General features: G+C 32.0%; 1 protein-coding gene across 1 annotated transcript in view; it reads right to left on the minus strand.

Moving 5' to 3' along the window:
• Positions 1–14676, minus strand: part of LOC113499947 (synaptotagmin-10-like) — a 94250-nt gene extending 79574 nt beyond the window's left edge. Inside the window, exon 1 of the mRNA XM_026880556.1 lies at positions 14321–14676. Coding sequence (XP_026736357.1) covers positions 14321–14435 — 115 coding nt within the window. The 5' untranslated portion in view covers positions 14436–14676. The remainder of the gene's footprint in view (positions 1–14320) is intronic.
• Positions 14677–14936: the final 260 nt, after the last annotated feature.

The following is a 14936-nucleotide window of genomic DNA, read 5'->3' on the forward strand; positions in this document are numbered from 1 at the left end:
GATAAATGTAATTAAAAAACCTAAATGGATTTCCAAAGGCGTTAAATTATGCAGTAAAAAGAAACGCAAGTTACTGTGGCGTTACAGATTGGAACCAAATTTGGCGAATAAGACTACCTTTATAAACTACACAAAAAGACTTAAAAAAATTATGAAGTTAACACGACGAGCACAGAACAATTATTCTATTAAAACCTCGTCAAATACATCAAAAACAACGTGGAGGATAATAAATGATTCAAAACCTAATTTACCTAAAGAATTTATTAACAGTATCAATGTAGATAATAAAATAATTAATAACCCCGTAGACATAGCCAATTCATTTAACAATTTTTTTGTCGATAAAGTTCAACCCATTCTAAGTTCAGATAGTAATACGAAACCACGTATTTTAAATCGTAAAGACTCAATATTTGTTGCACCTAGTATACCAATGGACATTCAAAAAATAATTAAATCATTGAAAAGTACAAATAGTGTAGGGTATGATGGAATTTCTACAAAGATAATCAAGTATGTTTCAGAGCTGATTTCTGGTCACTTAAGCTACATTATAAATTTATGTATCTCTTCAGGTGTATATCCGGATGCTTTAAAAGTATCCGTAATCAAACCATTATTCAAAAAAAATAGTAAAGAACACATGGCTAACTATAGACCAATCTCTCTCATACCTATTATATCTAAAATTTTTGAAAAATATATTTATATAGAACTATATCGATACATTGAAAAAAAACATATATTATGTGATGAACAAAAGGGATTTAGAGAGAATAGGACAATTAACATGGCCATTTATGAGTTCTTACATAGGGTAATGATGAACATGGACAAGAGAATTCCGGTGAGCGCTATTTTCTGTGATATGACGCAGGCGTTCGATTACGTCAACCATAGCGATTTACTACGGAAACTAGAGGCTTAAAGCATCTTCTGTATGGCCCCCATTATTTATAATAAAATACCACAGGCTTACAGAGATTTAAATACAAATTTGTTAAAAAAAAAGATGCGAAATTTATTAACAGACAAGTGTTACTATGATATAAACGACTTCTTGACTGACATTATATGACATTTGTACTACTTAGACTTTATTATTTCATTGACTTATTTAAATATTGTTATTATTATTATTATTTGATTTATTATAAAAAATAAAAATTGTATCTATCTTAATAATCTTAATTTCATAATCTTGTGTTAAACTTTTCAAAAATTTGTATGCCTTAATAGGCAAAACATGTACGTGCTTAATTTTTGTATCAACATCTTGCATGCTTAATTTGTATGTAAACACATGTTTGACAAATAAAATTATCTTTATCTTTATCTTTATCTTTATCATTATCATCTATCAGTCTTAATCTTATATCTTGAATATAAAGTTCATTTTTTGTTTCTTACATATTATAATTTAAAATTTCAAAATGATGTCTAAATCCCTGTAACGCGTCTAGAAGGTGATAAACGAGTTTTCAAAATCCATTTTACAAGTAACTCAAACATTAATTATTCATAATCATCGCTTGCAATACTTGCGAATAAAGCTGAGTGTTCATTAATAAAACTTTTGAGGTAAACCAGGTACACATCATTAATCCACGTCGGCAAGTCTGTGCTCAGCCTTAATTCTTGTTATTATACTGTAATGTATCAAATAGGTACAGATGGACAAAACATGTCTGAATTAAGTGCAATTACATGTAACTGTGGGAATTAATATTATGTCGCAGTAAATGTTTTAAATAATAATCAATAAAATGGAAGTTTGTAAGAATGTTTATTAAGCTCATAATTGTCTGGCTCAAAAGTGATAAAATCCAGGTTCAGATTGCCTGGCCAGTCTTTCTTATGGTAGAATAGATAATAACAAGACATTCTATTTTGACTTAACGAGATGTAGATTTGACACTTCAGCTGTCTCAGACACAGTTAAACTGCATAATTAAAAAACCTTCAGTAAAATGTATGAGAGACAATTTTTTTTTTGACAAGTGACGTGACTTTGTATTGAAGTGAAACTCTGATATTCATCAGCGTTAGTAATGTAAATTGTCTACAGGCCCAGAACATTGCATCGATTCAATAGCATCAGCGCTCGGAGAATGAAAACAAATTGAAAACAGAATACTATCAATGTAATTTAAATTACACTTGCGTAAAAAAACTCTTTTTAGCAATGTAGTTTTTTTTTGGTCCCGTGAGTAAAAGAGCTATTTGAAATACGAAAAATATACAAAAATTAGAAATAATTACACTTTTCATGTTTTTTTTTTGCTTAAATCTCAGATTGAGAAAATAATCTTATTAAAAATCTTGTTATGTAGTTTTTAAACAAAGACCTAGTATTACGATCACTAAACACTAATTTGATTATAAAAGACCAAATCATTCTCTTAAAAAAAGTATCTCTTCATCACTTCAAATTGCTTACCTAATTAGAAAAATCAAGAGAATAAACAAAAAAATCCAAGTATTTTATGGCGTCGTTAAAACGAAGCTTCCATTAGCAACTTAATTTTGTTACTTCACAAGAAATTCGCATTACAATATTTCTTCGAGACGCCAAACTTTCTTTGGGAAAATACACCGGCATTGACTTTTAATGTTGTCTATGCTATTCTTTCCAAATTTGTTTAAGAAACACAATGTGAATAGCTGAAGTGCTTATATGAGTATAGAAACTAAATTTCGTATTTAAAATTGATTTGCAAGGTGGCTATCTAAAGGGATTAATTGGAGCTCTATCCGTCTGTCTATCACCAGACTGTACCTCATGAATAGGTAGATTGAAAGTTACAAGTAGATTGGTAAATTATGACAAGCTAAATTTAGTAAATCAATCTGTCAATTCAATGTCACGTCACTTGTCGAAAGGAAATGTGATTTATACATTTGACGATTTATATTCGACCATCGAATTAATTTCAATGTAAAATTGTTTAGACCCTAGGAAATGAGACGAGAAAAACCGCGGAGCATACCTAGTTCACAGCATAAACACTACCTGCAATGTAACATACAAAAGTTTAGATCATACCCGGGATCCGGATTATACCCGGGCATGGAAATGAGGGAAGTACTGCAGAATAAAATTAATCTTAAACTTTTTAATTTTTTACTGCTCTGCGCTCTCAAGGTGCTTCCATAGTTCCACGTAATTTTATATCATGATTTAAAGTTGCTTTTATATGAGTTTTTCAACTTATAGAGTGTTTAACGGTAGTTAAAGTCGTTTTAAAACTTAAATCTGACTGTAAACTGAGAGTTTGTTAACAATGTACCTGAGATATAATGATGTGAAGTTTTTATTTTCATGGCCATTTTTATAGGGGTTCTTGGTGATTTTAAAATTATATTGCTCTATAAACTAAAATATTTATAAAATTCTATTTACTGCACAAATAGGATAAAAAATCGAAGTAATTGATTTAAAGTATTGTTTTAAACTTACCCCACCCGGATAAAATAAAGTTTTATTGATTGTGCGCCTTTTTTCAATCATTTTAAAACGTCATTCCAGAACAGAAGTACCGGCAGAATTTCACCCGGATATAAAGTACCCCATCCGGATACAAACGTATCACTTAACAATTCATTCAGTTGCCGCGTATTGTGCGCACGTTGCGCGCGCTCCTACGTCACCCACCAACCCGGGTGTACTTGACCCGGGTGTAGGTCACGACCGGGTCTCGCGCAGCCTCCGACCTTGCTGCTTCCTGACGCATCGCCAATACCATGTGGACCTTGAAAGTATTTTCGAATGAAGGTATTTCTTATTTATAGAGTCTCGTTTTGTTTTGGTATTTGAAATAGTTTTTCTATTTTATATATTTTAATGTTTTTGGAAATGTATCTGAAGACTTATTAGACTGCTTAGCAAAAAATACAATTTTGAGAGTTCTGCTAGAAAATAAACCTGTCGATACCCTTTTCATTCAAAGCAATATGATAGTTAATTTTCATCCACAGATGCTGCACATGAAACAGTATAAGTGTGTATATAAGTGGGACAGAAGTATACAGGCACGTTGTATGAGACAGAGACGGTGATATTATGCATCTCTTTCCCGAGGTACCAAGTTACAACGGCCCATACTCCAGTTCTGTTCAATTTCATGACAAACATAATTTATTTGTCATTCAAATAATGTCAAGGTAATCTATCATTTTCAAACTATCAATGTGACTTCAATTGTTGAACGAAACGTATCATTCATGTTCTGTCATTGCTAATAGGTTTCTAATCGTTTACAACCCCTGACAACTTTATTTTAATAGGAATATCGGTGTAGTTAATTGTACAATTTCAATTACTTAACTATTTGTCATTGATATACGGTTGATCAGTTTTATTATATTCATATTTTAATACTAGCTGTTGCCCGCGGGCCCACCCACTACAGAAGATCTCAGGGATCAGAAAATCTGGATAAAACTACCCTATGTGTTAATACTAGTTATAAACTATCTGTGTACTAAGTTTTTACTAAATCCGTTCAGTGGTTTTCGCGTGAAAGAGGAACGAACATCCATACATACAAACTTCAGGATCATATCATCATCGGCCTAGCCTTTTTCCCAACTATGTTGGGCTCGGCTTCCAGTCTATCCGGGTTCAGGGAAGTACCAGTCCGATTATAATATAGTTCAAAGTATATGTAGGATATTTTTGATAAAATCAAAAATACGCGATCAATATTTTTTGGAAATCTACTTCACGTACCAATTACAAAATACGGTATTACTGAATATTCGTCCATTGCTGTCGTAAGTAACTTTTTCGTATTATAAAATTATTTCAAAAAGGAATCTAGTCCTTAGAGGTTCACCGAGATACTTTCATCTAATTAAATGGAAAAAAGAAAATCATGCAAAGCTTTTCATAATAGCTTTGTTTCATTTAATACTGTAAAAGGGTTTGCTTTTATTTCTGCATATTACTGTTTTACATTACATTACGATTTTATTTTATCTAGAAATATATGTGCAGAATACATCTGAGAAGTGTTTTAATACGTAATTAAGCTTTATTTTTGATTTATAGAAATAAATATAATTGTTTCCAAACAAACACCTAAAAGCATATCATCTATTTTTTGTCTCTTTCTAAATAGTTAAATCAGGTACTATTAGACAGGTATTATTATTTATACTACTAAAGCTTCTTTAACAAGTATCTATATTCTTGGCATAGAGATTTTAACGTAATTCACAAAAAAAAAACATTTCATTATTAAGCGTGTATAAAACAGTAGACTAGAAATTCTCCTAAAACCAATAGAACGCTTAATCCTACTAATAGTAGTAGGATTAAGTGTTCTATTGGTTCTATGTAAAGGCGAAAGTTTGTAAGTATGGATGTATGGATGTTTCTTACTCTTTCACTTAAAAACTACTGAATGGATTTGAATGAAAGTTTACCACAATATAGCTTATACATCAGAATAGCACATAGGCTACAATTTTTGAGGTTTCTAATGTGAGGTCGTAAAAAAACACATTTTTTGCGCTTACATTGCAAACGCTGACTGAATCCTACAAGATAGATAGAAGGCAGATAGATAGATAGAAGGCAGGTATAAATTATAACATATCTTATAACCACGCGGACGAAGTCGCGGGCAACAGCTAGTATTCAATAAATTTAATTACGAAAGAAAATAATGTACGTTACACGCTCCAAGCTCACTTAAGTACAGTGAGCAACAACGATGGTTGAGAACAAAGGAACACACAAAAGGAAAAAGAAAAATTCTCTTTAAAATCCTTAGCACAAAGACACAGTAAGTACTATTAACTTCAAAAGCTTCGTACTATTTTTAGAATCAAGTATGAGTAGGCGAAGTCAAACATTGCGTTGGCGACTGTACCAGCCACACCCACCTTTCGGGGAGCGCTTGTTTACATGTGTGAAATATTGATAACTGTCTGCGTTTGTCTGTGTGCGTAACATGTGTCTATTAGATAAGATGAGATGGCCGTGTGTTTGTGTGTGTGAGTGTGCGTAACGTAGTAAAGAAGTTGTAAATATCGAGGTTGGTAGCGAGATAGTTTTTTATGAGTAACTCGTGACTTTGTTTATTATTTGATTTAGTACAAGATTGTGTTTAACTATGACATTGGAAGGTCGTTAGTTTTATAGGTTGTCTCTAATGTTGTGCCCCAAATTTATTAGAGACTAGACTATAAACCTCGTTTTAACAGATCCTTACTTTATTTTTAAATCGCGTCTTTGTCTTCTGATTTTCTTTAATTAGACACGTGAGAGTCAGACTCGCGTCACAGAGGATAGATGCTACACAATAATAAATAATAATTAAAAATTTAAAACTAACAATTTTATCCCACTTAAACAAATAAAACATTATTATATATACAATACGGGAGCATGTTTTTATGTAGCTAAAGTATTTCGTGGTACATGAAAACCAATACATATTTCTGTCATATAATAATTTCCGATATTTTTCCTAGAGAATGTTTTACGGAAAAACGTTATGCTTATATTGTCAATATCCTCAGATCCCAGTACGATTGTAAAACTCTGGTAGTTGTATTAGAAAGGGAAATTATTATCAAGAGCGCTATTTATTCTTCTTGGTTCCTCTTTGGTTATACAACCTTCTTTTTTATGAACGATTAGATATTTATGGGATATCTTTTAGGTTCCGTATACCAAGTGTTAAAATGGAACTATAATACTAAGGCTCTATCATCTATTCGAACGTCAATCTGTTCGTCTGTCTTTCACGCGGCTATATACGTATATCACATTCATCATGATAGTCCTACAGTAACAAAAAAACACAGCTGAGATATTAATGTTGCCTTTTAGAAAACAAAGCGCTAAAATCAAGGTTAAACTTTCCATTTAACGGTCATAAATTTAATTGATAACTGACTTCTTTTGAACGATTAGTCTCCATACCAAAGGATAAAATTAAACGAAAATTAAAATTATACTTACTCTTCTAAACAAAAACATCAGATAAAACATTAACAGAACGCTAAGTCACTTATTAACGCAAATAAATAAACAAAATGAAATATAAATTATCCGAAATCAATTATGATGTCATCAGGAACTCGTAAGCGACTGAAACCAATAAATTATTCAAGCAAAGGGCTCATCTATCATGATCCGGTTTACACCAGTCTGTACGGTTAGCAGCAGAAATTAATTAAAACAATCAAATTCAATAAAGTGTTATTAAGTAACAAATTAGGCTTTACAATTTAAGTCCCGTTTAAAACTACTGAAAATCCATGTTTACATGTCCCTAAAAACTGGTACTTTTAAATCTAGTTGTTGCACGTTCTGTTTTTGTTTCCGTTTCTGTTGCTGACTGTACCGCTGTTACCTGTCCTTGAGACATAACCCGGCCAATGTTACCCGGATACGAAATACCCGCGTTTTCAAGGACGCCACTCTGGGGCCCTGCGACTGTCTCCTAAAGGAAGGCTAAATTGTGAAACCGAGGCAACGTATTACACAGTGTAATACGGCGTCTCTCTTTCTCTCTCTCCCTCTTCCACATCTTCAGATTTTTTTTACTTTGATTGCTTGGAAGCAGGGAGGTGATTCCTTCTTGTAAGTTATCAACTGACTTCAAAAATATTTTTTTTCAATTCATCGGTATCTTTTAACTTTTGTTAATTTAGAACCTTGGGCTAGATGAACTAATTTTGCTGATTGTTTTTTTAATCTAACGTGAAATAGCTGTCACTTTTATTATGTAGAAATCTTTTTTTCTGGATATAATTTTTTATCTTTATTTCTATCACTGTTTTCGTTTCATCGATTAGGGTTTCTGTAACGATGTTACAAATTACAAATAGATGAAAATGAAAACCTTTGTGAAAACTTCTAACTATATTTTAATATTAAATAACAATTTTGAAACTACGAAACAATCCTTAATTTTGAAGAGTTTTTTTTCTGTAACCAAAACAACAACACACATACATACATTAGATATTCATTTTCCACGAAGTTTACATTTTGATATTAAAATTATACAAGGCTTTTAAAACATCACAGAACGTAATGAATATGGTAAATAACGTTAGAATAAGGTTCGTAACGTAAATTATTACGTAACCTTAATTGAGTGACTTGATTGGCGTAAGGCAGTACTTTTATGGCGCAGAATTACTAAGTTGTACAGATGAGCAAGTTTGGTGATCAAATCTTCTTTCTCCTCTACAGAAGAAGAGGATTTTGCGCAGCTGTGGGATAATTATAGGCTGGGTGCATTAGAACCAAATGGGTTGTTTTAAACGAAATCTGCACGATTAAACCAACACCGATTAAAGCAATATTATTACAGATGTCAAAAATGTATTTACTGCACTGTTACGCTTAAACAATTGTAGTTATAATACTTCTTAACGTAGCTATAGGCCTTTTCATACTTAAAGCCACAATGAGTATAGTTGGTTATATTTACTTAAAACACAAAATTCAAACTAACATAGTTTTATTTGGTCTGGTATAGATCTTCAAAACCACGCGGTCAAAGTGCCGCGCTAAGGCTCGTCAACGATACGAATAAGGGGTGGAAAAAGTCCAAGAAACAAATTTTCTTCATACCTTATCACATTACTAACTAAAATACACCGTGATTTTTTAGTCGTCTTACAAAAGAAGCCCAGTGCATGTATCCAATGACTAGAACACGTTCATGATAATAAAATAGGTATTTATGAGATTTGAATAAATTTAAAATCCAATTTTTATTCAATATTATGATGCAATTCGTAGTTTTTTAGAAACACAGCTCTGTTGCGAGCGCAGTCCCAGCCTTGTAACAATGGTGAGGGGCGCGAGCGGCGGCGTTTTTATCATTTTTAAGAGTATATTTTAGATTTCTCTTGTTTAATGTTTCTTCGTACTTATTATCTTAGTTGATGATAAAAAAGTAATAATCGCGCCTAGGGGTATTTTACGTCGGATACATGAACTGGGCTACTTTTGTAAGACGACTAAAAAATCACCGTGTATATTCAATTACTTTCATTTGTTAATTTTTTCTATACGTATTCATCGAAATATAACCTTATAGCATATCTAGATATAAAAACCATCTATTATCATTTAAAAAAGTTGTTTTCAAACGAAAATATTTTTCTGTACAATATTATTAAACGATACAGCCTTATCTTTCCAGTGAAAAGATATTAATTTTGATTAAAAACATTGACATTTCACATTCAATGCCCGACAGGACGTTGTTATTACATGTTTCAGACGGTTTAGTATTAAAAAGCTAGATAATGTTACAAATAATAATATTAGTTTACTGACTCACTGTGGAGCGAAGGATTCTTGTCCGAAAGGTCAAGAATTGAATGTGAGTTCTTTGTGATTTCACGATTTATAAAATCTAGATTTTATTCATTTACTGCTCTTTTCCTATTGATCATAGCTTGATGTTATATATTTTCAACCCTCCTCAATAAATGGGCTATCGAACGCTGAAAGATTTTTTCAGATCGGACTCTTGGTTCCTGAGATAAGCGCGCTCAAACAAAGAAACTCTTCAGCTTGTTGCAGCTCATTATATTAACATAGATTTGTCGTCATTTCTCCTATACCTAGTCAGCATAACGATACTTGAATAAATTCTCTCTCAACCTTCAAATCTAAATTGTTTGCTGTTTTTCAAACTTCCAAGCTTAGTGCAAATAAAATTATTTTACCCGCACCAACTAAAACTCAATGCATAAGGTCATCGACCAACTAAAAGAAATAACTTAAAATTAAACATTCAGTTCAATACAATGCCTCACCAAACTGTTGATTCGATTCAAGTACGAAACCAGTTTACAGCCGTTTTACAGCCCTGAGTTTAGAAACAGTGTTATCAAACGAGCAACCAGTTGCTTTTACACAATACACTGCAAATAAAACTGAATGCGATTGTAAGAATAAATTACCGAATAAACTTCGAGCAACATGTCCGAAAAGCCTTTAATACGAAATTTTGGTCTTCAAGTATTTCCTAACCGATTTTCAGACACAGCGGCTAGTAGGCATATTATAGTGAACAAGCGTGAGCGCCAACATAGGTTTTTTCTCTGTTTCATAACTCATAGCCCGATGTTTAATCTCTATTTTTTGTATTTGTTGTTATTGTAGCAAAAGGAACATTTAATTTGTGACAGACTTAAATTTTAATAATAAAATGATAGGTGGCAGGTGAGAGAGACACACACATAGGTATTTTTCACAATTGAAGCAGGTAACCCGAAAAATATTTTTTATTTATTTGAAGATAGTTTTATCGTCCACTTCAGACATTAACTTCAAATTTTATGAAATAAGGTAATAGCATTTTAAATGTTAAAACTCCTTTTAAACGCACTTACAAGGACAAAATTCTAAGAATCCAGAATACAATAGAAAACACAATATAAATGCACTAAACTTAAGTAAAAACGTTTTATATTCCGAGAAAGTAGAGCTTACTAAAGCACTTCAAAGATGTATTTACAAAGAACTGCTGTAAATCAATACGTTTGAAATTGTTTCGTTTCGTTTTGTTATGACCTGGGGATCTACCAACACGTGTCGAAGTATAGTTATGGTTGTGGAAGAGAACAGCGTAATACACGGTGTAGAGCAGCATCTCTCTTCCACACCTGTGATAATGATACTTTAAAATGACCTCCTAATATTGTTGAAATTGTGGGAAAGAGACGTCGCTCTTAGTCTTGTAATGTGCTGTCACGTTTTCACAACCATTATCATCATCCTAGCCTATAACCAACTATATTTGGGTCGACGTCTAACCGGATTCAGCTAAGATCCAGTGTTTTACCTCCTAAACCCAGTTACCTGGGCAACACTACACCTTAGTTAGACTGGTAGTCAGCACTTTCAAGCTATTCAGTACAATTAGTTTCTAAAATATAATTGTGAATTTTCCTTATACACGGAGAAATTATCACATAAAGTACCCATTTTCGGACCGACCGTAACAAGCGTAGCTTAACCTGTAATAGATCAACTTATGTAGTTGTAGCTTAGCCATAAGCTCCTTTGATATTTTCTTAATACACATGACTATAAAACTTATATAGCTACAGAGTAATGAAAGACAAATGCATGATTCAAAAAAACATTAACGAAGGTTTTAGAAACATTAAGAGGAATCTAACCTCATCACTTTAAGTGCTTCACACAATTCAACTAATGAATTCTCTATTCTCTATTTATATCAAGAAAACTCTATTGAACTTACTTTTAATACATATACGTAGTAAAACGGGAATACGGTGATGAAATGCTTTATATGAAATACGAATATACACCGCATTATTATAATTAGTAATGAATAAAATTTTATCTTCAAGAGTTTTAACTAACAACAAAAAAGAAGAGTCTTTTTTCGACTTTATATAATTTGGTTAGGTACAGTTAGACTAAATTATGTGAAAAAAAAAATTATTTTTTTATAATTATACTAGTATACTGTCAGTAAAGAAAAATACTTGCGGTTAATTTGAAATTATTATGCCGTAATCATTATTTCGGTTAATATGTTTAAATCTGAATGTCTAGCAATATGTAAAAGAGTTACAATCTGATATGCGTATTCTAAGCTAAATGGTATTTGAGTTCAACATTTTCTTTTGTTTATAAAATTTAATTAAAGTACACGGTGGTGTAAGTTTAAAATAAAAATATAATAAAATTTTATTTTTTTCTGCAAGAAGAATATGTCATCATTTTTACATGTCTTTTTTGAGAACGCTGGAGTCGACATATCCTATCTGACTACCCTGAGAAGAAATGTCTAAACAAACTCAGGGGTCGCAGTCTCTTAAAATAAAGACAATTATTGAGAAAAATGCATTTCTTAATTCAATTGAGATTCCTTAAGATTTTGCTGACGACTCACTACAGTGTATTGAACTGACAAGTCAAAGTCACGTCACGTCACGTCATCGTATGTTACGCGTACACAACTCATAAGCGTCTGTTATACATCTGAACACCTTCCATAGTTGAAAGTAAAAAAAAAAGAAAGAAAAGTACTAGCACTATTAAATCTGATACGGTATTTTTTTGTTGCTGACTGTACTGACTTCAATTCTAGCTCAAAGGAGTTCCATTAAAAAGGATGCTTCAATGTTTTCTCAGTTTATAAAACTGAACACTAATTGGTAGAAGTTTCTGTTGACATCAATATAAAAAGCATTGCAAAAGTATTGCAGTAACAGAAAAACTTAGTCAAACTTAGTTTAAAAAACAAGCTACACGTGCCACGTCTTGTCCGATGATAGGTAACCTTAACACGGCACTTGAAATTATAGTATTTAATTTTGATCCTTCGCAGCACTTAAAAAAATTTAATTTCTTCAAAAGCAAGTCTAAGTCTCCGATCCGCTAGTCAGTACAAAAGTTCATAATATTTCAAGCCTTTGATTGAAGTATTGACAATAGGTAAATCATGTTTAAGTAAAAACAAAAATCTTAATACATTGAAACCAACTAATAAAATATTTTTAATGAAAGAATAAAAGTCATTTTCATTTTAAATAAAGTAGCTGGCATTGTTTTAATACCGCTATATCGTAACGACGTTTTAAATCTAATTGAAAACAGAGATTCGATACCGTTTCATAAGTTCATTCGATATTATATTCTCTAGCACTTTTATTAGAGACGAATTATTTCTATTATATTTTTATTTTGGCATACGTCAGCCTTGCCAAGAGAAATATTAAGTTTTTTTTCAAAATGGTTCACATTTTATCGCTTTATGAAAATATACATGAATAACTCGAACGAAATAAATCAAATTAATATTTTCACCACTTTATCACATTACACAAAATAATTTCTTAAACTAGCAAAAAAAACAAAGTTACACCTCTTTCTCGTATTTAAATAAAAATATTAATTATGTACCAAACCTGAAAACAAAAAGTGACAAGAATCATAATATATTGACCTGACAAACTTCTGTTACCAATTTACTCTATTAGGAATTCCATAGCAAAATGATTTTTTTTAAAGACACAAAACCAATTCAAACATTTAAACCATAATTAAATCCTATCAGAGACAATAAAACTGCAATCTCTTTGCTCGAAAACAAATGACGAATTCGAAAATTAAATTCCGAATCATGGACAATAGAGTTTTAATATGGCCGCGTTCGGTTGGACGTCTCTAGAGAATGGATATGAAAGTCGCCATTCTAATTACTTTTACTTTTGTTACGAGAATAAAAGATGGCGATGGACTTTGGACTTTAAAAGGCTTTTGTATTTTAAACTGAAGAATTACATCTTCATAAATTGTAATATTAAAGTATGTTGCTACTTGGTTTTTACCGTAAATATTCTAGTAGAATAGATATAATATATGTACCTACTTTATTACAGGGTCTTAAATATTTAGTATCAAGATTAACTTTACAAACACGATAATCAAATAATTTACAAAAGTAATTCAAATGTGATTTTCTTCAGCAAATTAACTGACTATCAATATCAAGCACTTCTATAAATCCCGGAAAGATGATTGAGATTTCTCATAAAATAAACACAGAATATACTTATTTCTATTGTAAATCTTTTCGAAATAAATTCACTAGACCAAATTAATAAAGTTGATATTATTATTCGTAAAATACACTGTAAACGACTCTGAAACCAGACAGAATCAATAAAAAAATCCTAAGTGACAGAGGACACTTAAAATAAATAAAAAGAAGAAAAAACTGACCTTCAAATCCAACGAGAAAAATGTATCACAAAAAATAATTTATAACACGTTATGTTTACTACCTCATAAAGTAATGTAATAAGCCACAGTAAGTTCACTGAGTTTTTATCAAATAACCGAGTAATGTGGCTGGGATCGTGCGGATAAACCTACACAACACGTTATAGATAGCAGAATCCGGTGATAACTGTTTGTGCAATCATTTATTAAGTATGATAATATGTCGAGTTTTTTCAAGTGTGTCATTAGTTTTAATTTGTATTTTGTTACTACTACTGTAATAGGTGTGAATGTTTTTATGATTTATTTTTATTATGTTTTAACTAAAATTTTGTAGATTTACTTAATTATGGGTGCAAAAAATATTTTCATCGCTTTTTTTATATTTAAAAAACACACGCGTTCACTTTCGTTTTTATCGTATTAAAAAATAAATAAACGCTCGTAAAAACAATCATTATTATTGCCGAAAAAAGCTTTAAAAACACTTTTGTTAATTACGAAATACTTCCCAAAAATACCGAAAAAAATCACCAAAAAAAAGTATTAAAAAAAATACGCACTAACCTTCGACAGCCCGTGCTTCCCTGGAATCGTCGACGATCAACAGGTGGGGTCGTCGCGGTCGCTCGAGCGCTCGCTCGGCGGGAGACACGGTCGTACCGACGTGGGGAACGCCCATCGCGTCCGGCGGTCTGGGCGCGAATGTGCTCGGAAACAAGGCACAAGCAACACCTGCGTGCAGCCGCCGCTCGCCGCCAGCCAGCTAGAGTTGCGCTCCGCAACTTCGATTCGATTGTACTTGACTGTGTCGATACTTATTACGACGTTACGCTGTTTCAAGGGCAATGTCAGTTTTATTTACACGTGGCTTATTCGACTATTGTTTTCGATATAATGTCGTTGTTATTCGGTATTGTCGAAACTAATTTTATTGGTAAATGCCAGGAATTGGACTGGCATTGTATACATAGTAATAATGATTACTATATACTTTCACGTTTTATCATCGTTACTACGAAAACTACGAATTAAGGCACACGTCAACAGAAATGCTTTTGTTTGACTTAGCACAATTATTGAATACGTAGCTTTATACGTGTGTTCGTAGCAATAGAAAGTGCGCGCTACGCAATTTGCTACGAATGCGTAGCAACATTCGTAGCACTTGATGATTGTGTTT

This window comes from Trichoplusia ni, chromosome 13, assembly GCF_003590095.1.
Source record: "Trichoplusia ni isolate ovarian cell line Hi5 chromosome 13, tn1, whole genome shotgun sequence".
In the NCBI taxonomy this organism is placed as follows: domain Eukaryota; kingdom Metazoa; phylum Arthropoda; class Insecta; order Lepidoptera; family Noctuidae; genus Trichoplusia; species Trichoplusia ni.